Here is a 24,308-nt window from a genome sequence, read left to right as displayed (position 1 = left end):
GCTGCATTACTTGATCAGGTCAGCCTCAAGACCTGAGTACTACATCTGATGGCACCTGACTTGGAGGAAAAAAACCAAGAAATAGGAAATTGCTTTTATCCTTTTTGCAGTTGTCAAGGGCTTTTATCAAGAGCTGGAAAGCTGTAAAATGTTGAATCTGAAACTAGTTGCTGCACTGTGACTGGGTGTTACTAGTCCTGGGCATTGAGCCAGTGTAATCTCGGAAATAATTTTGTGTTTGGGACAAGGACAGAACATTTCTGTAGGATTTTGACTTAGGAGTGAATTTAAGACTTTTCTGTGGTTGTTAAGAGCTATTCAGATATTCAGGTTAATATATTGAATCATGATGAAGATAGATGGCAATGTTTGAGATTGCTATAAATTTTCAGCAAATAAAATATCAATGCACTGCTTTTTATCTCACTAGAAATGGTGGCTCCTATAGTGGCAATTCATAACATACTCAGTTGTTGTAAGAGGCTTCCTCAAGGTCAGCACTTAATGACTCTGAGCTGACTCTTCTGAGAGCAGATGTTTATTAAACAACTGAAAGACTTAAATGTCAATTAAAGATCTGTATCTTTTCTTCAGAGTTCAACTATCAATTTCCTTTTTGTTCTTCTTTGTGTGCCTGGTGTGTGGAATGCATGAGTGTGGAAGTTGCAGGGTTCACATTTTGGAGGGTGTAGTGTCTGGAGTCTGGGTAATAATGACATGGCAGCATCTGAAGTGGATGCATGTTCAGGAATCAGGGAGGTTCCTGCTCTGCCATCAGCCTTCAATGGCACTGAGCCTTCTGGGCATACACAGGGCAGCACGACAGCTGAGTAATGCACATTACATGGGCTTTAACTGGGTATGTTTATGGGCTTTTGCATGCATTGACAGATGTAGAGATTCACTGATGACAGGTTTGTAATACCAGTTGACTTTAAGTTTTAGGTATAATTTTTATGTATGATTTTGACACTGTATCTTGGTAGCTTGGTGATTTGGTTGCCATGTGAATACGAATCTGCAGGGGAAAAATTGAAAGCCTGTTATTGTAGTTTGCCAAATATCCTCAGAAAATACTACAAGTTATATTTTTTGCATCTTAAGAAAGCAGCTCCTGTCCTTGAAGTCAGAAATGTACCTTTGCAAGTGTAGTATAATACACTTGCACTAAATTTTCTGAGAAACCAGGGTCGATATTTTCCTCTTTGTATTTCACGGATTATCTGCATACTCTAACTGTGGGTCACACAGCTCAGTAGGGAAGCAAAAGAAAAGAGAGCCTGGAAAGATGCTGTTTTCACTGGCACTTTAAAAAATCATTTCTGTAAGGGAATGAGGAAGGGTAAACTCATTCTACCCTGCTGGGCTGGTGAGAGCTCCTCAGAGCTTCAATCAATATCATAAGATGCCTTTTTCCAGATGTAGAGTTGAGCTGCAGTTCAGGCTCCTGTGCCCTGTTTTGCAGAATATAATGACCGTTGAGTCATGCATTTTCTTACTGGTTTGTATGGCAATCATGTTTTGAGGAATGGTGAAATGCATGGGCCGTGGTGCAAAGCTGCAGGTAATGCTTCAATCTAAGATTGAAACTCATAATGTCAGCTGTGAAATGATGATCATTATGCTGCTAAGTTTGTATTGATCTGTGTCTTTAAGTAAAATTGCTTCACTTTGCTGTAGGTTAACCCAGCACTTCCGCTGACTGGTATTGTGTGTTTGGCTCAGTGACAAAAATCCCCTACCAGCTGCTAACCAACCTCTAGGTTAAATTTGTGGCAAGAGCAGCTGGGTTCGCAGCCAGCCTCTCTTGGGGCATGGATGGCTTGATGTCTCTTGGTGGGAGAGCATGGTAATACTGTTTCAAACAAGTCAAGTAATTTGGTGTGGCATCAGCTGGTGTAATTTGTTTAGGTCTGTAATGATACTGTGTTTAAAAGATTTTTACATTTGTCAAGTAAAGTTGGTATCATAATGGGTGGTGACTGAAGCATAATTTTTTTTCTGATACATGTATGTGAAGAAAAATAACTTGGTATTTTTGTAATTAACAATTTTTGCAAGTCTTTCACAATGCTTTATGTTCCCTTCTGTCTGCCTTTGAATGTGATAGGGCAGAATAAATTAATTTTGAATTGGTGGACAACTTAAGTAGAAGTTTGTTAGGGAGAAACACTAAGCACTATAAATGCTAACAAGGACATTAGAGAAATGCATAAATTTCAGTTCGGGGTTAATAGGACATGGCTTAGTTCCTTTCATCGCTACATTTGCTTAAGTGGAGCACAAGTGATGTTGACAAAGCAGGCAATAGTTAAGGTGTTGATAAATCCTGCTGGAGACAGGTGATGTAGCAGTTCAGGTGGTGACGTTCTGCTGCTTTATGTAGAAATGCACTTGGAGACCCCAGCCTGTATTCCTGAAGGTGGGCACGGTGATAGGATCACCTCCAGAGTGCTCTAGCTGGCGTTTAATCAAGGAAGGTTAGTGAGAGAGAAGGTGGAACTGGGCACTTGAGTACTGTGCTCTCAAGTGCCCGCAAGTGCGATCTAGTAACAAAATGAACAGGTTATCAGTGAGAAAATGAGCAGTGATGGGCAATGTGTGCAGCAAAGCCCAGGAGTGCAAAGCAAGATGCTTTAAAATGGGCACTGGAGTTTCTCTCCCCAGCCTACATTACTTGAAGGCAGCTATATCATATATGATTATTGGGGGGAAAAAAGATTTTGTGGAAATGTTGTTTTCTATATTACTTGTAATATTTGGAGTGGACCATGCTTCTGAAAAAATGAGAGCAAGCCTTACCCTGTGTTTGTATTCTAACAGCAGAGCTGGAATGCCACACACATTCCTTGCCTTTTGGTGGGAAGTGTTCAGAGCAGTTTTGCTTGGCTTTAGCTGTGTGTCCGTGGCCATGTGCTCCTCCAGATGAGCTGAGGCAGGTGGCTGTGTGAGTTCTGAGACCTTTGAGGGAGGCTGCTGCACCTGCTGGGTCTGGCTCAGGCTACCCCTGTCTGCTGGGCTGAAACCTGCTCTGTGCTCAGTGCCAAGGAGTCAGAAGCTATGGGAGCCCTTGTGTGAGATGGACTTGCAGGACTCCACTTCTGTCCCAGTGTAGGCTTTTCATTGCAAAAATCATGTTAAACAATCTCAGTATGATGAAAATGGTGCTTCAGAGTGAATTTTTGTCCATGAAAACCTGTGATGTCCTAGGGAGTGTTTTTTCTCAGCTCTGGAGTCAGTTTGTGTGTATTTCAGCATGCCTGGTTGATATCCCTGGATATCCTGCATATAAACAAGTTTTGGGCCCAGTTGTGATTCTTGAGCTAGGTTCTGTTGAGCTCTTCATAAAAAAAAAAAAACCAAAAATTAATTATTTTTACAAGACTGGTGGGACGCTCTCTGTGAGGACAGTGTTCAATTAAAGGGTTATCAGTGTCCTTTACTCTGTAGCATGCCTTGGGCCTGCTGTCAGGAGGAAAGGTGGGCATGCTCACACACGTGCTTGTCACTGTTCTTATTAATTTTAACAGGAAACTGAAAATCTTAAAGGTGCCATATTTGACAAGTTGTTTGACTTTGCTGGCCATAGATTTTTAGTCAGATAAGCAAAGGTGAAGGGATATTCTTGTATGTCAATATATCTTGATCTAAAGAAGTGGCTTTTAGAATAGACATTGTTCTATGTTCCACTATTGTGTTTTATTTTTCTTATGCTTCACATGTTTTAGGTAATGTAAAATGAATCATGCTTCATGACATTGAGGTGCTGGAGTGTGTCCGAAGGACAGTGGAGCTTCTGAAAGGACTAGAATATAAGTGTTGGGAGAAAGGGGCTGAGGGAGCTGGAGGTGTTTGTCCTGGAGGAAAGGAGGCTCAGGGGAAGACCCTTTTTGCCCTCTACAACTGCCTGAGAGGAGGCTGTAGCCAGGTGGGAATTGGCCTCTTCTCCAAGGCAACCAGGTAGGACAAGAAGAAATGGCCTCAAGTTGCATCAGGGGAGGTTTAGATTGGGTATTAAGGAACAATTCTTTCCTGAGAGGGTTGTCAGGCGTCGGCACAGGCTGCCCAGGGAAGTGGTGGTGTCACTGTAGAATCACAGAATTCTGAGAGTTGAAAAAGACCCTAAAGATCATCCAAAACCAACCCCCGCTATGAGCATGGACATCTTCCACTAGAGCAGTTTGCTCAAGTCCTCACCTGGCCTGGCCTTCAGCACTGCCAGGGCTGGGGCATGCCTATCCTCCCTGGGAAATCGCAGTTGGTGCTCCTTTGAGCTGTAGGCTTGAGGAAAAGGTCAGCCTGTTAGCCTGACTCCAGCCTGCTTCATGTCCTCAGTTATCTTCAGGTGTAGGTCTTAGAAGGAACTGACCCTCGCTGGGATAGGTCTTTAATTTCTGTTATGTGCACACCTTGAAGCATGTTCCAAAGACTTGGAACACTGCAAAAGGAAATATTTGAAATTTTTGAGCTTTTTTTTCCCTTTTCAGTCCTTGATTCTCTAGAGCTGCTTAAATATTTGCGTTCCATTATTCATATAGCTTGCTTTTTAAACTAACTGAATAAATTTCAGTGTTCTTTAAGTAAGTCTGTTTTGACTATCAGTTCTTATTTGGTACAATAAGAGAAAAAGAGGACTGAGTAGTGCACTTAAATTTCTCTTTTGCCTTTTCATTGCTAATTTCTGCAGTTACCCAGTCTAAATTTTTCTTGACCAAATTTACTGCTAGGGTATTAGTACAGGCTGAAAGACTTGAAAAAATTAACATTAAAAGCATACATTGAAATCTTACAAAGCAGGAGCATGTATTCTTCCAGTTGGTATTTGTGTTCACATTAGTATTAATCTCAGAATACTTTTTAGATTTTCTCTATGATTTTAACTTCAACAAGAAATAGTATTTAATGTCTCCATCTTGAGGCATTGCTATTCAAGAAATGTTTTTATTCTCTTGGGTCTTTGCTGTGTAACTTAGGTTACCTGAAGGTCATGCAGCCCTGTCTTTGTAGGCTTCACTGAACTGTGTAGCCTGTCAGTGACAATACTGTCCCTGGAGGGATGTTAAAGATTGTGCATGTGGCACTTGGGGACATGGCTGGGCCATCCAAGTGGTGGACTTGGCAGTGCTGGGTTGATAATCTTAAGAGTTTCTTCCAACCTAAGTAATTCTATGATTCAGTGATTCTGTGTTGGACTCAAAAACCAGTGGAACAGTATTTGAGTATGATGGAAATAGTTGTATGAACAGTCATATATGTTGTGTGAAGCACTTTTTACAGTGGACAGTTGTATTTAAATAAGGGGAATGCTCCTGATTCAATAATAGCACAGAATTGTTGCTCTCTTCAGTTCATGCTGAATTCTGCATATTATGGGGAGAAACAGTCTTTTCCTCTCTATTTTCTTGTGGGGAAGGGAATGAAGAAGTGTTTGCATTAGTAGTTTTTTTTCCTTGTCTTCTTCTATCTTTACATATCAATAAACTTTCTAAAATTAATTTTGGTTACAGTCAAAGCAAAAACAACTAAGTGCAGTACTGGAATATCTGAAAGACTTCCATGAGATGAGCTTGACAGGGAAAAGATGTATTTATTGCTATCTTTCATGTTCTAAATGCAAAGAGACATTAAACAAGAGACTTATGTATCATGTAATGTCAGATCATTTAATTTGCTCTTGAAATGTCTAGTTAGTTGGGAGAGACTGCTGTGTAAGGGAAAGCAAATCCTGCTAAGTCATACAAAACTAACAATCTTGGCTACAAACCTTGTATTTCACCCTGTGGGAAGTTATATCTGCGATTTGCTTCTAGAAGAGACAATAAATATAGCTGTGCCCAGAAGAACTGCTCTGGGCTGTCACTTGGCTGACTGGTCAGGCATAACTGTACAGAAATGAACATTATTTGCCACAGAGGGTTTCTTTTATTGATGAACTCTCTCAGCCTCCCTTGAAAACTGAGATCAGAGCAGAGCCTGGAACAGAGTCACCATGTAATTGGAACTTGCTGAGAAATGTCGTGCCCCTCGTTTGCTTGGAATGGTAGGCTGAGAATGCCATAGCTCCAGGGTAGCAAAGATCACATCCAAGTTTTTCCAGCAATCTAGCCAAACCTGAAGGAGTTTATGCTTCTAGCCAATTGGCTCTTGAAAGCCATCCAAATTCCGACTTTCTTTGCTTTTAATTATTCTTGTTAAAGTCTACTGGAACGCGATCACAAACATTTGTTCTTGCAGGAATAGTGCATGCAGCTGGGAGGCATCTTCATTTGTGGTAGGTTAGCTGCTGCTTAGATTAGAGCTGAAGTATTGTAAAAAGTTGCTGCTGGATCTTGTAGTCTGATAGTGCTGAATCTTTATGCGTTGATTGTGTGGTGTTTGAATGACATGAGCTGGAATTTGTAGTAATGGATCTCACATTTTGGAAATACTAGTGTAAAAACAGGTGCAGTTACAGTGAAATCAGCCTATACAATTCAGTCTTGTTTTGGCTTGAAAGTTTTGAAAACCTCTGAACAGAAAGCACCCCAGTGCTTTATTTATTTATCCTGGTGTATTTTAGTCACAGTGTTTTATGCATCCCACATTTTGGAGACATTGATGTACAGAAATCTCAAATGGGAACTTTACTGCTAGATTTAATCATAGTGCTTTCCAAATGTAAAGTTGTGTCATACCTCTTTTGCATAAATTATGGTGCTTTAAAATAAAATCAAAGATTATGGATAATAATGGTGAGAGATAGAAACAAGATTGAAGAAGGCTTTGCTCTCTATTTGAGTCTTTGTTTTTAGTCTTCATTTGACTAGAGACAGATGAGGGGCATCCTCTTAGCTGAGGTGTCCTTTTAACTCTCACCAGCTCCTCAGGGAGTGTAAATAACATAATAATGTTTAAGGGTGTGTTTTCATTATTGTACTCATGGCTAATTGCTGTTAATTGAGGAGAGCAGCCCACTACAGTTAGACAGTAGCAGAAAGGAAAAAGGTGTAATGAGACTTTTGGAATTTATTTCAGCATTTTTTTCTAGGTTCAGTGTTGGGAAGCTTATCTCCCTATCTGTGCTTGTAGAATACAGATTTGTTTCTCTTCCCACAGATGGGATCAGCTCATTCCTATGGGCTGGTACTGTGAGGGCAGGAGCACCAACCTCCCTGTCTCTGCCAGCTGCACAAATTAGCCCTCAGGTGCTGCTGGTGCAGAGGTGGGCCATGGGCTGGGGAGTCAGAGCTGTGCTGGTGCCCACCCACACCAGGGCACGTGGGAAGCTCTGCCTTGGACATCCCTGTGAGCATCGTCCCCTTAGCTCAGGTCACCGGTGCTTCCCTTTGCCTCTGTGGTGATTGTTTCTCTTCTCTTCTGACACGCTTCCTTCCTCAAAGAGCGTAGGGCTTAGATATTACTCATGGATTGCATTCTTGTAATTGCTCATTAAGAACCTTTGTGGTGTTTTTGTTGTTTTCCACCCACTGCAGGCAGTCACTGTAGTGTCAGGCTGTGGGTGGAGAGAAAGATGGCAGAGAAGTAAAGTAATTTGTGTAGTGCCTGGTCAGCTCAATTTCCTCTGCAGCATGCCCTGGACAGGTTTGTTCTTACCTTAAGTGCTTTAAATAATTTTAAAAAATGAAGCATAGTGTCCCATATTAATGGTTGATCATATCTCTTTCCTAAATGGTGATGGTGGCTGTGCAGTGGCAGTGATAGGCTCTGGTGCCAGGGGCAAAGGGAAGGAAGGAGAGGATTTCACCAGGTTATTTCAGAATTGAGTAAGACTAAAACCAGTGGTTTACTCAGCTGAGACTTTATTCTGTTATCAAATCAGCATCAGAGCTTTGGTGGTGCAGATTTACTTACCTGACTTTCATTGTTCAAAAGGAAGGAAATAACATCTTATTTTTCTAACAGAATAAACACATTTTCAGACCTGCTCCCTGTGCTGCAGCCCACGTGCACTGTTAGAAAAGCAGTGACTGTGTTGGTTTTTCCTGTTTGTGTCACACAGGAGCTTTGATGTGTATTGCTCAGAAGTTGCTACAGTATCCATCCTTCATTCTCTTGTCATCTCTCTCTCTCTCTCCTATCACGGTAAGATTCATGAGGTGAAGAAGCAGTTGGGTTTTTTGTTAAAGTTTTGCCACAAAAGATTTAGTCTCATCCTTTACTGGCTTTTTCTCTTGTATAATATATTCTAACCACAAGTTTGAAAATGTACCTCTTTCTGAAGAATTGCAGCAGAGCTTGGTGCAGTTTTAGAAAGTTTACAGATGTGCCACTTGGATTTGCTGAGCTTTTGTGCTTAATAATTTAAATATTGCTCTTTCTGAAGATTTTATAGACCTTAGGCTTGAGGCCCCTGGGATCATCTGATCTGACCTGCATATGAATCATAAGCAAGTAACTTGCATAAGTTATTCTTAATTGAGCCCAAATACTCATTCTGGACTCAAGCCCAACAATGTTTGGCTAGAGCAATCTTCTCAAAAAAGAAAACATCAAGATAAGTTGAGTGCATGTTTCTTGGGTGTGGAGCTTCACTGCCTAATTGTCCTCCCTTTTTTATCATCCAAGGTCATAATTAAGATCTTTCTTTTGGCTTTCATTTTCCACTGTTTTTGTTATGGTGTGTGCTAGATTAGAGAGAGCTTTCAGTAGTTACCAAGTTTTATGTGAAAAGCAGGCACCTCATAGTTTTCCTTTTCCTTCAGCTACAGTATCAAGGCTCTCAATTGAAGGAATTTTCAGCAGTCTGTCACTCTTGTAGCTCACCTCTACACTCATCTGAATTTTTTTCTTACTCTTTGCTCTGCTCTTTCCGCTTTAAAAAGTGGAAGCTGAGGCTGTGTTCAGTTGTTTTTTGGTCTCAAAATGCATTACTAAGATCTTGTTTTGAGATTTAAAATCTTGCCTGGGCTTTAGCCCAAGTCTGAAGCCAAACTGTTTTACAGTTCTCTTCTTTTTATGGCCATATTTGAATGCAGCTGCTGTCGCTTTAGGAATTAAGCTTCTCATAGTGTGCGGGGTGAATCTTGTTGGGTTATTCTGGTGGTTGTCTGTAACTTCAGCACAGTTATGTACTAAATTAAGTTATATGCACAATCTATTCTTTTTTCTTCAGAGCGATTTTATTTTGATGTGGTGCATCAAAATGGCCAATTATAAAAATTGTTAATATGGCTGCTACTAAGCAAATAAGAGAATGCAGTCTTAAGTATATTTGCCTGCATTTGTAACTGTTTTTGTTCAAATCCTCCAAAATTGTGTGAGTTCTGTTAGACACATGATCTCTTATTTGAAGTGTGCGTGAGTCTGACTTTGCCTTGGCTAACCAAAAATTAGGTTTCATTTAAATATGCAGCTATCAACCAATCTATAGATATAGATATGTGCCTGTGTATATGTATGTAAAGACACAAACCTTTGGTTCCTAATCTTTAGAAGACAAAAGCCCTGAAATTTTCATGAGGTACCAGACTGTTGAGGTGTTTACAGGATGTGGATTATATTTTGCCTAATTTAACAATGTTTTTCATTTAGTAATGAAGAATTTAGTAATGAAAAAAAAAAACCAAAGCAAACTTGGAAACGATAGAAAAACATTCTAATTCTGTTCAACAGAAAAGAAAGCTACAGTGAAAGATATGGACTATCCACGAGACCATGGCTTGCTCTTTTGCAATGCTGGATAACTGTTGGAAGAAGTACCCACTGTTAGTCTTTCATTTGAAGGCTGTGATGAGTTGCAGAGCAGACTGATAGTAATGAAGAACATTTTTGTGCAGTTTTTGAGACTTAAAATTCTGGCTCTCATTTTCCTTTCTTCTGAATAACAGATGATTGCTTGTGTGAGTTTAAATCTCTTTTTTTATCTTGGACCGTTTCATAACAAATGGGTAAACCTTTCCTATTCTGACTGGTTTTCATGGTACTTTTCAAATACTAAAGGAAGAACTAGTAATAACTAAATAACTAAAGAAAGAACTAGTAATAACACAAAAGCAGTATGAATATCCTATTTTCTTTAGGATGGAGTTAACCTTTTTATGGATAATGCCCTTTGTGATGAGTTACTGGCTTTAGATATTTGTGTATCCTTTGATCTATCTTCTGTAATGTGTTTTGTAGGGATAAATCTGTCAGAGTTTGCTGTCACATTCAAAAAGACAATTGTTTTAAATGTGTACAATGAATTAAGACATGTGAGAACCACCAGAGACTGAAATCTTTGATGTTGTGCATCCATTCTAATGCTCCAGGCTGCCAGCAGTGGTGCTCTGGAGTGGTGTGGTGCCACAAGTGGGATGCTTGCATTTGCCTGACCCTTTTTCCTGGAGGAAATGGGGTTGGCCCAGTTGCAGGTGCACACCAAGCAGTGCCTCTGCCTGCAGGACCTGTGCTGTTCATCAGAGGGGTGTGGGGAGCTAGCCCCTCTCAGCAGCACCTGTCCCCTTCTGCCACATTGTGCAGGTAAATCAGGCTTTGCCTTTGCCCATAGCAGCATTCTCCTGCTCTGAGTTGTGTGCAGGCAGTTTGGGAAGGACAGATGGATGTGTCTGGTCCTTGCTGTTGCTGGGGAGGATGTGAGAGAAGGCATGTGGAGAGAGGAGGATGTGTGCTGCTCTGTGGGGCTCAGTGGTGGGAAGGAGCCACAGTTGCTCCCTGGCTGTGGACCATTGGCTCTGCCAAGACAATTAAAAATCCCTGGACTGTTCTCTGCAGCTGCTGAGATGGGGTTTTGCTGGCCTTCTTTCAGCTCCTGTCAGAAGAGTAACAGTTTATCTAAGAGACAGTGCTTTTGGGTAGTTCATGCATTTTCCAGACAGACTTTTAAGTCCTCTGTTGGTTTACTGCTTCTGCAAAATAGCACTTTGTAACACAGGCATTTTTGGGAGATGCAGTTTGACTGTAAGATGTGGCAATTGGTTTTTCTTTCTTTTCACACCTGCAAACAAACTGTGAGCCTGTACCAGGTTGTTATTTTTGCTAAAGCAGATTATTTTCTAGGCTTGAAGGAAAGAAGTGTTTTTCGGTGTTTTGCAAGCTGGATTCAGTTTTGTGTTCCTGATCCTATTTTATTGACTGAATTTGCACTTCTGTACTTTGAAATGGTTGCAGAAAAGATATCTGTAGTGTTTTAAAAAAGAAAGGGCTCTTTTTTGTTTTTTTCCTGGTGATGTATTGCGCTGATAAAAGATGAAGAGGTTGACAAAAGATAATATTGCATTTTTGATATTTTGCATTTTTAAGTGCTGATTACTCTTCATGTAAGGAGAAGCATCTTGAATTCAGCTTAACAGAAAAACCATCCTGAAATTGAACACGGTCTGTACCAGCATTGTCTATGTCAATGGGTGATTATTTTTTTCTTCTATATGTCTAAAGATGATGCACAGAGTATAACATGAAAATGTTCTAGTTCGTAGTCCCTTGAAGTCAGAACTCCTAACATAAGATAACATTCTTAGGATATTCTCCAAACTTGTCTGTGATTTCTGGGACAATCAAAATAGCTTTCCCTTGAAACCCCTAGATTCCCTTTCCTTTGTGGCATGGATGATAATGATAATAGTAAAGAGAAGACCATTTGCAACTGAGATGTTGCACTTCTGCATTCTCAGGTCTTCCTTGTAGAAAGATCAGATATTTTCCAGAAGTTGTGCCCAGGTTTCCAGCAGCATGTGAGGCTGCTCATCTCATGGGCTACAGAGTGCAGGGAGGTGGAAAGGAAACCAAGAGAGCATAAAATGGAAAAATACAAATAGAAGGTACATTTGTAGAGAGGTGTGGTAAGGAGAAAAATGCAGGGAAGTGAAAGACCTGGTAAATTATTAAATAGAAGGGCAAGGAGAGCGGGGAAAGGGAAAGCTGTAGACAGAAGAACTTGACCCTGGAGCAAAATGACTTTGTTTTCTTTTCCTAATACCTGGGGCTTAATTTCCAGTTTTACTGAGCTTTCACAAGGATATGAAAGGGGAATGAGAGAATTGTAGAAATGCTGGGATAATCACAGAAGATAAAAATATCAGTGCTCCTATGTAATCTCACATAAATGCCTGCTTAAAATACAAGAGAATGTACATTTGGAGATAGAATGTAACAGAGCTGAGGTTAAGAAAGCCACCCTGGGAGAGCGAGGAAATGCTAAAAAAATATGTACTATTTTAGTAACATGTTGTCTAGTGGATACAGGCCTGTAAGCTTTAGCAAATGGGTAGTAGAGTGCAATTTGGGGACAAATAAATTCAATGGATTTTCAAGTTGATGAGGAAAATCATTGATAGAAGTTTGTATTATGTACGATAGATTTGAATTTGTAACTGGTAAATATCTTTTAGGACTGGTTTGGGTTTTTTGGGGGTTTTTGAGGTCTTTATTGTAGTTGTGGGGGTTTTTTGTTTCTTTTTTACAAATTGTTAAAGCAAAGAGTGTTAGTATGTGGAAGTGCCATGTTTTTCTAATCTTGATTGCATAAAAGGCTCTAGCCTAGAGTTGACTTGTTTACATTCAGTATCAATAACTACTTTTTTTTTTAAATCATGTCTAATCTTGGAAACCTGTCTATATGTAGAGGGTTGTGCATTTGTTTGTAATACTTAATTCTTCAATAAGTGCATATAACAAGCTGTGGCTTTGGGGCATGGTGGGAAGAAAGGGATGGTAAATGGGAAATTCCTGACTTCTTGTATACCAGCTTCTCAAGCTGCTTTATCTGTTTTAATCCAAAAGCAGCCCTTAGAACTGAAGTCTAATCCCAAAGCTGTGTTGATGCAAATGATTTGTGTGCCAGAAAGAGCCACTTGTGCAAAGAAGGATAAAAAAGTGGGCCTCAAGATGGATTCTGTTTTACAGTAGCTGCTTAAGTATGTAAACTTGGTCTTACTAAAAAGAATGAGAAAATCTGTGTCTGCCATTGAATACTCATAAATGGTTTTTGTGCTGTGCTTTCTTTCCAGATTTGAACATGGAATTCAACCCGTCAGATCATCCACGGGCCAGTACGATATTTCTCAGTAAATCACAAACAGATGGTAGGTTACTGAATTTATTACAGTAGTTATCTCTAAACCCTCTCTTAGAATGCATGTGATAGTCCTTTAATATGCAATGACCCCCTCTCCCCCAAAAAGAGGCATTTAGAGGCATCATGTTAGAGTTTTAAGTAGTCACACCTTTAGTTGTCTTGTCAGATCAGTAGTACAAATATGGATGGAGCTCAATATAATTATATTTTAAGAAATATTTTCTCTAAATTGAAAATATTTTGTCTGTTTTTTAAATTTTTTAACACTCTGAACATTAGGCTTCTGAAAAAGGTGTAGAAAATAATTTTTTTTAAAAAATGCTAGCTTATATTAGCTAAAAAGACATTCTGGGGTTTCTCTGATATAGATTATACTGTAAATAAGTTCAGTACTAGATTTTCTTAACAAAATAATTCCCATCCTACCCCATCATTCTTTTTCCTTCTCTTGCTATGGATTTTATGTAATCATGTTTGTCTGGAGTTTAGTTGGATTTTTTTATACATAGACAAAATGATCTCTAAAATTAATATTTGTTAAACAAGCCTCCTGATAGAGTTAGTAGAATAGAAGCCATTTACTGTGGCTCTTTTGTTCCCTGTTGGACATGTATGATTTGTTGGTTTAGAAATAAATGAATAATGGATACAAAACACATTATTTTCTAGCAGGACTTTCAAAGCAGTTCCTGCATTTTAATTCTGACTGTTCAGCATGAATTCTTTGTCCTCCTTTCTGCTGCCTACAAATGCTGCTTTTGATTTACATAGTAAATTGCAGTGTCAAACACATCACTTGAAAAATAATGTAGTTTTCACTTACTGTATATTTTTTGCTAGCTTTTGAGCATGACTAGAATAAAGAGGATATACATTTAGACCTTAATTGAAGAGTTGATTATGTGGGTACCTCCTTTGACCTTGAGACTCTCCTTCTGAATTCAGCCCTGATTGTTTCAATGCCTCATTATTTGGGTTTGGATGCCATTTACCATACTAATCTGGTTTGGTAGTCTGGCAAATGAATATGGCAATATTTCTATAGTTGTACTATGAGGATTGATGTCTGTTTTATAGTGAATTTGCTGTTTTTTGAAACTGTCTAATCCCATATGGATGCTCCTTGTTTCTTGTTACAGCTTGTTGAAAGAAAGGACAAAATAGACCCAAGTGCAACAACTAAGTTTTTGACCAGACTGGATGATTATTCTTACTTGTAATAGGAGCAGTTAATTTATGGCAATACGAAGTTCATTTTAAGCATTTAACAAAAATCTTTACACCTATGTTAGAGTTGGTCTATGAAGCTTTGTTCTAGTTTAAGTAATGTGAAGAAAATGTTTTTGAGTAAGGGCAATGAATTCAGTGAAACATTATAGAGGTGTTATCAATGGGAGTGTAAGATCAGTTCAGCTGTCCTTGATACCTTGGAAAAAATACAGAGCCTATTTTGTTTGTATAAAAATAAAAGGATTCTGCAAACATTTATCTCTTGATGTGTTGCCAAGAGCCATTGTGTTCTGGTGGGACAGCTCCCAGTACTAAGGATTTTGCTTGGCTGTACTTTGGGCCCCTTGTTGAACCAAGTGAGGTGTAGGAGTTAGCACACTGTTCAAGGGTGCTGCCTAACCCAAATGCAATCAGGTGCTTGTTAAGAGGAAAACAGGGGTTTTTCAGGGCATGTAGGGTTGTAATCTGACAGGTTGCTGTGGAATCTAGGGGACCCCCAAGACTTCTTCAGATGATGTAGAAGAGGAGAGCTGAGCTAGCTGTGTTGAAAACACCTAACTTGGGCAAATAACTGCTCCATTACTTGAATAGTATTGGGCTGGAAAACCTTCCTGTTGATTGTAAGCTAAAATATTTCTCTAGATAAGACCTGTGGACATTTAAAATGCACGTTTTACAACACACAGACAGTCAAGTGACATCAGGATTCAGGGTTTCATCCAGGATCTGGCTCTGGCTGTGAGTGTACATCTCATGGTTTTACAAAGGGAAATGGCCAAGTCCATCACTAGGTGCTAGAGTGACTTGCCAGTGTTACCTTAGACAATTCCATGTTTGGCTCTCTGGTAGCCCTGTGCTCTTTGAGCCTCACTATAGCATAGTTTATAGCATTAGGTAGTTTATAGCATTCTTCTGGCAAAGCTGTGCTTGACCTGCTTGTGATCAACATGTGAGCCAAGAGCAACAAATAGAATGAGACAGGATGTGGCATCTGGTTTTATTAAGTGGTTTCTAATTGTCTTTGTTCTGTGAAGCCTGGATGCTGTGCTAAGCATGTAAATTGTCCTGCTCTCTTAATCAGTAGTCTGAATGGATCTTTAATTACCTGAGCATTCAATGAATCAGCAGAAAAGTTCAAGTGACAATAGATATTAATTTGATTCCTAGCTAGATGAGCTTTTCTAAATGTTTCTGTCACTCTTGGGGATTTTCTAGATACTGAATCATATGTGTGGAATTCTTCCTATTTAGGGAGCTGGTACAGAATCTTGCCTGTTATGTTTTTAACTTCTGTGAGTGCTTTATGCAAGTTCTCCTTACTCTGCTGAGCTTGGCCAGTGAGCTGTGGGTGACTGGAAACCCATTATTTAGTGGGTTTTATTATTTAGTACTATTTAGTGTGTGGGGGTGAATAACCCAGGGTTTCCAAACAGCACTTCAACAATGGAGCTACCTTTTCTTCATGCAAGAAGGCAGTCTTTGTTTCTCCAGGGTGCTGGTAATGGTGTTTCCTGTCAGTGGGCTCCAGCTGCACCCCTCTAATTTAGATTGGGCTTTACACATTCAATGTACTGGCTAAATTTTGCAGTATCAGTGCAACAATGGGCTTCAGACAAAAAGACTTTCAAATGGTATTTATATAGGCAGGTAGAAGTGGAGTAAGCTGCTTTTGGTCTTTAATGTTAGCTGGGACCAGTCTTCTCAATTAAAACAGAATTGGATGAGCTGCCAGTTATTGGGAATTCCACTTCCAAAACACAAGATGTTCCTATAATTGTAATCATGGGGAGTTTTGATTTTGATCCTGATATGATTGACATTAAAATAAATGTGTAGAAATGCCACAGTGAGAGTTCTTATTACAGCACAATGAAAAATACGTATATATGCATATACATACATGTACATACAGATGCCTCTGTGTGTATTTACTCATTCCCTTTAAGTTTCAGGGTAAACTCCTCCTATTGCAAAAGCTCAACAATAAAAGTTGAAATTTTCTGTAGCAACAGGAATAGGTCATCAACTGCAGAATGAGGAAAACTGAGATAATTTAGCACCATCTCAGGCTCCGGTTGAAGAGTATAACTTTGAAGTTTTATAATGTTAAAAACAAAGTAGTATTTGAATTGTTTAAACTGACTCCAAATCTGTTTGACTTCACGTCATCAAAACCCTATGCCTGAAACCCAAAATCCTGGAGTTGCAGTTAGTTTATGCTGCAAAATGCTGGTTCATTCTAACATGATGGTCAGCCCTGCTGCAGACCACACTGAGTTGTATGAGCACCAAAGCATTTTTTATCTGACTGAAGGCAAGTGATGGAATTACCTCTTTATAGTCATTTTGCCTTGTGCAATGGTTGGCTTCCCCTTGTTTAAAATGGGGATTGTGATTATAAAAGAATGGTTGGAACAGAATGGGTTTCTGCTCTGCCTGGCTCCCCACTGGCATGTGTTCTGGAGAGAGCTGAGCCTTACACTGTGGCAGAGTGAGCCAGAAGCACAGAAAGGAGCAGCTGCCTTCCTGTAGTGCCTCACCTGAGAGGCCAGGCTAACTGAAATTCTGCTGTATGGGGAGACAGGGAAAGGAGGTCAGCATGGTGCTTGCAAAGATGTGCACAAGAAGCGCTTCAGAGGCAAAAGGGAGGGGTTTGTATAAATATTTTAACATATTCTTCTGGAGACTGGCAATAGCAAATGGGTTTGAGCTGTGAGTGATGTTCTTGCTTTGGGTACTTGAGGATTGTACCTTTATGGGGAATTGAGTAAGGGATACAAATACAGAAGAAAAAAAAATCTAAGGGGAATAAAGGTCATTAAAATGGAATTTGGAGTATATGTGCCAGCTGTCTTTGTAGGATTTGAAGAACTTAGAATGTGGTATAATTATTTGTGATTAAAACTGTTAAATACTTAACAGTGTTCAAAATTTCACTGTTAATAGGTATGAACTTTGAGTTAAGCACTATATTAGGTTTGCACACAGCTTATCAGAATTGTTTACTGCCTGTACATTGCAATATGTGATACTGGACAAATACTTTAGCTGTTCTTAGAAGTACCTACCATCATTTTGTGTTCCCCTGTAGATGTCTTATGTATGGTGATAAATGCAGTGTGTGGAACTTAAGTGCAGTGCAGTGTTTTAGCAGGATTTCAAGCAGTTTAACAATTTACTAGATCATCAGAATTTTTTTGCTGTTCGTGTTTAATTCTATTTCTTATACAATGTCTGTAATTGTGGATTTGAGCATATTCTAAGTGACATGGCTAACATCTGTCATGTGTGATTCTCCTTTCTGCTCCCTGGGAGGAAAATTATGTAAGGATTTTTCAAAGTTTTTTCTTATTTTTTTATTTTCATTTTATGTCTGCATTAAACACAATTATTTCACAGTATTCACATATACAGCCTTATTTATGTGAGATTGCTTGCTTATAATAAATCACAGAAAATGGCTTCTCATCCAACAGGGAATGGACAGGCGATCCCACCATTGTGAACGCTCTTATTTTGCTAAGTGCATTGGTTTGCATAGCTTTCAAATCATGATGCACCAAAGTACATTTAATCACCTACAGCATGAAACCATTATTATTTTAATCCTGCAGCTTGATTTATGTGGTAGTTGCCTCCAGAGTTGTATCCTAAATGCTGTGGTATTTTCACTGGAACAGAGCTCCGCAGGCTCTCTATGGGGTGAGTTAATTGGGGAAGTGCTTTAAAAAAATGAAATAGTCTGTATAATCAGCTGTAATAAGCATTTTCCTGACAATTAAGACTTTATACATCTATCTCCTTTTTTGTTGCTATTTACTTTCTGACTGTTTTGGCTAATTGTGGCTTTGACTTGCAACCATTGCTTGTGGTGACTGGTCATACTCACCAAGGAAATAGATTTTTGTTGCTACATCCAACATGAGTAATAGCTTCAGGCTTGTGCCTGATCATTATAGGGGGCAGTGGTGTAATCCATACAGTTTGAAGGCTTCTCTGTGGGAGTTAGTGCACAGTAAGCTGTGATGAGAATTTGCTGACTCTCTGGTGTGGCTGTTTAGGTGCTTTCATACCTGCAAGGTAGCGTAGGCCACTTTGCAGCAAGGTACCTTGGGTGAAGGCACTGGTGGCTCAGGAGTGCCCACACAGAGAGCTGGGCAAGAATGGCCAAGCCACTGCTACCTTGGATTGCAGCTCACTGCATATTAGCTTGCCCATGTGGACCAGCACCTGGTGAAGTATCCCAATGGATGAGAATTTTAACCCATCACCACGCTAGTCAACATAAATGCCTTTACGTGTACAGATATGTGTTTCTTCTGTGTTTGCTATATAAATATACTTGGTTAGTGCAAAAGCAATTATAATGTTGCACGTAAATAGCCTCCTGTTCTTTTTAATATAAATGGTGTATAAGAAGCTTAATCAGGAAAAATAGTCATGTAATATTTCTATCATATTTTGTGTTTTTGCAGTGAGAGAAAAACGCAAGAGTCTCTATATAAACCACGTAAGTGAAAATGCCTCGCTATGCAGCTTTCTCCTTGTTGTCTATATTATAAATGAGAATTATCACACGTGATTTCCACATTGCTGAGAGGGTTCTGATGCTTCACATGTTTGTTGTGCATTAGGATCCTGAAGTGTAGGCCTTGACTATTGAGTTAGTGGAACAAATCTGTTGATTTTAAGACAGTATTATGCACACAAGCAGTGTACATAGGTAACTGGTATCTGGGAAAAAGAGCTGCACACATTGGTATGATTTTTAAAATTACTACAGAAGCTCTTGAAACTTTAGATTACATTTGTATCCAAGTTTGCATTGGCAGAGAACTACAGCATTGGATATTTACATAGTTGTTCTGAAGTGTTGATGCAAGGTAAATGTGAATTGACATGTGCTACATGCTGAGTATGAAGACAGGGGGTTGATATGCTTATTATATACCTGGGCATTTTTCAATTCAGTTCTCTTCTGTTTGAATCAAATTCTTAGTGAAGCTGAGAGCAAATGCCCTGTAGCCTGCTTTGGTACAGGAACAGGTTCTTCACCTCAGTTAGCATTGTTTGTACTGCTGAAGCACCTGGAACCAATGTGTGAAGCCTTGTGCTGAAATATGTGGAGTCATGGCTCAGTAAAATTGAGAAGGGAAAGAACTCATTTTCTACCAAATGCTGTTTGCCTTTAAGGTGAATGGGGAGAAGCTCTCAAGTTTTTCTCTATTTTTATGATACTACAGCTGCTGAAACAAAGATATGGTTTATACCCACTTCATCTCTTTGGGCTGAAGTGGACACTTGTCTAGCTCCAGATAAACTGAATCAGGGCACAAATGCAGGTGGATTCAGCTGAATGCTAAAGTGGGACTCCTAATTGTGATTGACTCCAGGGCTCACACCTGCAGAAAGGGAGGGAGCCACGAGGGCAGGAATGAACTGCTGTGTGGGCTGAGAGGGCAGGACTGCTTCACTTGTTGATGGAACTGGTTGGTGTTGAGTATTTCTGAAGCTACTGCATGGCTGTCAAAGCAAGCTGAGATTTTCAGTTCCCCAAGAGCTAAGATTCTGAGAAGTCATGGGATACTGTGAGGCTTACAAAACCCTTAATGTTGCCCTCACTAGGTTAGCAGATGTTCTTGGTCCTCATCTTCTATTCCCCTATAAAACATTCCCATTGTTTATAGTGCATGTGAGGGTAGTTTGCAGAGCAGTTGTCTTGTTATAAAATTACTTGGAAAGCCAATGTACTGGGTTCCTGTAAACTTAATAATATGTACCAGTACCAACCATTTCATATGTAAAAATTGTGTTGTGAGTTCTGATTCCTCCAGCAGATTAACAAAGATGATTATTACAGATGCTGCTGGAAGCACCATAGTGCAAACTCTGGTATAAAGTGATTTTAGGTTAGGTGCTGGACACACCACAAAAAAGAGAAGGGTGATCATCTCACTGAGGAGTTGTGTTGTTGGGAGCTCAGTGTAGCAGCATATGCAGTTGATGTGCTAAGTGCTGTACCTCTTCTTAATTTGTTTTGTTTTTCCCCTCCCAAGTACCATTCAAAATATTGGCTGAGGTTGCAGTAGTGTAAACTTCCCTCAGTGGTTTACTGCTACCTTAAGTCTTTGTACTTACAAAGTACTTCCGAATTACAAAGCTAAAAATAACCTTTATGAGGCTGAAGTCCGTACCATGTCTCTGTCTTTACAGGTCAGTTAAGCTTTTTAGGCAATACTCATAGATAAAAGCTGTATTTTCAAACATGTCCTGTAATATTTTAGGTTGTTCCTTCAGCACACCTGTAAGTATTCATTCAGCACCTCCTAAATCTTCCACATGGTAAACCTGATGTACAAACTGGGTGATCGTTTCTGAAGGGGTAGCTGTGACTTGTAACTGGAAACTGTCTTTAGGTTTTCAGACTGCAGGGAACCATCATGGCTTGTCTAGACCACCTTGTTGGAAGAAATTGAAGGAATTGGTTGGATTTAACAGTTGTATGTGACAAATGATGGGTTTTATTTACATGGCACAATGGTTTATGATATACTCTATAGATTGATCCATTCTTTTCCACTGTTTCTCAATGTATGCTAACCAGAGCTATTGCTACTCACCTGTTCCCCTGTTGATATGAACTGCTAGGTGCCCACATCTTCTCTGGTGGAAACATTCCAGAGGACATAAATTCTGTACTGTTATTATTGTCTTTTTTTTTAAAAATAACTCCTCACCATAATGCAGCACGTTTTTCAATGATGTCATCTTTTTTTGTTGTTGTTTTTCATGCTTATTCTCCTTTTGTGATAAATAACCAAGATGAGCAACCAAGTATTTTTATCTTTTTGTGCAATATCTGCATAACTGGTTATTTTGCAGGCAGAATTGAATTTCTCCCAAGTGATATGGGAGGCTGGTTAGAAAGAGAAGTGTCAAGAAAAGCTGGGTGGGTTTTTTTTAACTGCTTGCCAAATTCTGTGTAGTAACAGATTAGTGATTTATACAAATGTAGTTTTGAAATATTACTTATGAAAAAAATTAGTATTGACTCTTCCTCATTTAAAAATGCTCTTTCTTAGCATGATCACACCACTGTTCTTTTCCCTTCTCACTTGCTTTTGTTTGTAGGATATTTTATTTGCCTGAATAGTTTCCTGTGATCCCCAAACACAAGTGGTGGGCTCCTGCTTTGATTTGTTACACTTTGTCAAGAGCTGGCAGTTGCCATGTTTGAGATTCACCTTGTCAGAAGGTGTGATGGAAGAAGCCAGCAGCTGCTCTTTTTTTTTGGGGTGGGGAAAGAATGAAAGGAGGGAGTGACAGAGTGCTATGGAGGAGCTGCCATCTCTCTTTTACCACCGAGCCCAGGGAGACACATGACAGCCTGGCAATGATGCTGAAAGTTCTCTCCCTCCAATGTACCTGACCTGTTTGCTTTCTTCCAGCCTGTTTTAATTCCTAAGCAGTTGCAGCACACTCTGCTTCTCTTTCCATTGCACTGGCAGTCAGTGTTTTTTGTTATTTTATGGGTTTTTTATGCTGCCTTGGTGTGCACATGTCTTTTAATCTGCGTAGTCAAGCTGCTGAGAGGGATCAAGATGCAGACTGAGATAGGGGTGTTTCCTTTCTCAGAGAAGAGAGATTGCATCAGTGTCTCTGCCTGTACAAGGAAAGCAAACAGGAAGACAGACGTGTTTTGTGTTTTCAGAGGAGGTGGTGGAGAAAGAGTAAACCTTTTATTGTTGTTGCTGTAGGTAGTTCTTTTTTTACTGTGTTTTTTGTAAAGGAAAGAAGCAGGGTGAGGGGAGAAAGAAGGTTGTTTTCTCTTTCAAGCTTTTCTAGAGATGTTCCTTTTCAACGAGGAGAAAATGCTCTGTTAGCCCAAGTAATTACTTCTAGGTGAGATACGCTCTTAAAATGAATCTATGTTTATGAGTAGTAATACCCCTTAATAATAAGGGATATTTTTCACATGTATTTCTGTATTTCTGAAGGAAGATAAAGGGTAGGAAAAGGGAAAGAATAAAAGGAAATAGTGTCTCACCTTTGCATATTTTTTATTCTGGAGACTCCTTGCCAGCCTTGTATCCACATCATCCTTTCATCATGGTCTTTTTTAGCCCTCTGGACATGGCTTCCACTGTCTGCTACCTGGCAAGTGGATGTTAAATTCCAGCAAACTAATACTATTTTTATCATTCCAAGTAGAAAAGTTAACATCTATGTTTAGACCAGAATTTTCATCAGCTTGGGGAAAAGTTACTGGGCAACACTCATGTTACAGCCCTGGTCTTTGTAAGTGACCCTGTAGTGATTCACATCAGGGGAAGCTTCTCCCCAGACACAGTACTGGGGACTTGCAGAGAGCAGTTGGGTCTTTTGCTGTACATGTTGAGGCAAGAACAATTTCTATGAGCCTTTTTGCATGCTTCCTATGTAGCTCCCAAATTTTCTTGTGAGATTGAATAAAGAGGCTGCTCTGCTTCCCTGTTGTAAAACTACTGGACATGTGACTGATAATCAAATACTCTCAACTAGTGATTGAGTAAATAAGATACATGCTGAAATGGGAGCATAGTCTGAAAAGTAGTTTAATCTGTGAAAGCAAAACACAACATAAAACATGAAATGTTGTTTTCAAGTGGACTGCCTGAGGCTGGCTGTTGAAAAGGCTTATAATTGCTGTCCAAATTGCTTAAGATATTTTAATTCCTTACTTGAAGAGAAGAACAAAATAAACTGAAAAATAGGTTAGAGGCTTCTCAGGTGCTCTTGAAGTTCTCCTAGAGATTACTTAATGTGGCCTTTGCTCCTTTCCATTGCACAGTCACACAAAAAGCAGGTCTAGAGGGGGCCTTTATGGACTACCTGGTCCATTTAGCAGATTCCCTATACTGATGCCATTCCTAATAGATGCAGCTTAAGATTCTTTCCAGGCATCTATTAAGCCATAAAAGAAAACCTGTTAATTTTAACTTACCCAAATTTACTGTTTGAAATGTGTTTTTTCTAAAGTCTTCTAGTTAGTTAGCTTCTTTTCCTGTCTTCTAGGGTGAAGAATTTTGCCTCTCTTGTCAGCCTCAAGGTTATGTGAAGTGATAAACTTTTTAATGGAGAGAAACAAGAGCTGACTTTGGAGTTGGAATGAGAACATGCAGGACGGCCCTTTTACAAGGGGCAATGTAATACTTGCTTTGCTGGGGATGTAATAAAGTCCCTCTGGTGAAATTGCACAACAGTAGCAATTACACGCTTTGTAAATATAAGCCTTTGAGCTGATTTTAACAGTCAAAGAAATATTTAATCTTTCATGTTTGTAAAGCAGGGTGCTTTATCAGTGGTTAAATAGGGCCTGCATGTGCTGCAAAGGAGTTTACTGGTGGTTGCTGAGCCCCTCAGGAGCTGTGGTCTACTGACATAATTTTCTATAGTTGACGTGAGTAAGGATGAGCTTTGAGAGCCAAAAACTTGCAAGTACAGATCTAGTCCAAGCTAAGCTAGTTTTGGACATTATCAAGCATTGGTGAAGCTTCAGCTGAGGACAAAGTTGAATCATGAGGAACAAGAGGTATTACTTAAGAGTAGTTGGACTGGATTTTTTTTTAATTGTAGTTGTTGGCAGAGGAAGATGAACATAAAATGGTGCAGTTTCCTATTACTTTTGTTCTGGTGAATGCATCAAAGGTAGACAATTTTGCTGTCTTGGCATTATGCAAGATGAAAATTAGTGCAGAGCTTTGCAGAGCCACGCAGAGAATTGTGTTGCAGGGTTTGCTTGATTTGGGAAGCAATTTGTTGACCTGTAAAGTCATGTTTCTTCTGTGAAAAATGTTGTCAAAACGAAATCATGTCCTGAAGCAACAGAAGATCCTCAAGATAGGAACCTCCCTTTTCCAAGTCAGAAGCAGTCCTGGTATTTTTGCTTACTGTTGTAATTTGGCTTTATGTGCAATTTTCTGTGCCAGTTTTGCCTTTTGACATCTTGGCCAGCCTCTACTGCCTGGAAGCTAATGGGCATGTCTGCACAGACGGGTGCAAGCAAACCTCAGTTTTTCCAGGG

At 39.5% G+C, this 24,308-nt stretch overlaps 1 protein-coding gene across 5 annotated transcripts in view; it reads left to right on the top strand.

Moving 5' to 3' along the window:
• Positions 1-24,308, top strand: part of CCNY (cyclin Y) — a 120,252-nt gene that overhangs the window by 60,231 nt on the left and 35,713 nt on the right. For 2 of the 5 annotated variants that reach the window (XM_064703948.1, XM_064703949.1), the window contains exons 2-3: positions 12,948-13,022; positions 18,721-18,755. In XM_064703948.1, coding sequence (XP_064560018.1) covers positions 12,948-13,022; positions 18,721-18,755 — 110 coding nt within the window. Of the gene's footprint in view, positions 1-12,947; positions 13,023-17,549; positions 17,570-17,859; positions 17,948-18,720; positions 18,756-24,308 lie in introns of those variants that run through there. The other 3 variants (XM_064703947.1, XM_064703950.1, XM_064703951.1) reach the window with 3 other exon arrangements.

This window comes from Zonotrichia leucophrys, chromosome 2 (assembly GCF_028769735.1).
Source record: "Zonotrichia leucophrys gambelii isolate GWCS_2022_RI chromosome 2, RI_Zleu_2.0, whole genome shotgun sequence".
Taxonomy (NCBI): Eukaryota; Metazoa; Chordata; class Aves; order Passeriformes; family Passerellidae; genus Zonotrichia; species Zonotrichia leucophrys.
Note: the sequence above shows the minus strand (reverse complement) of the source record. Positions and strands in the feature narration are given on the sequence as shown.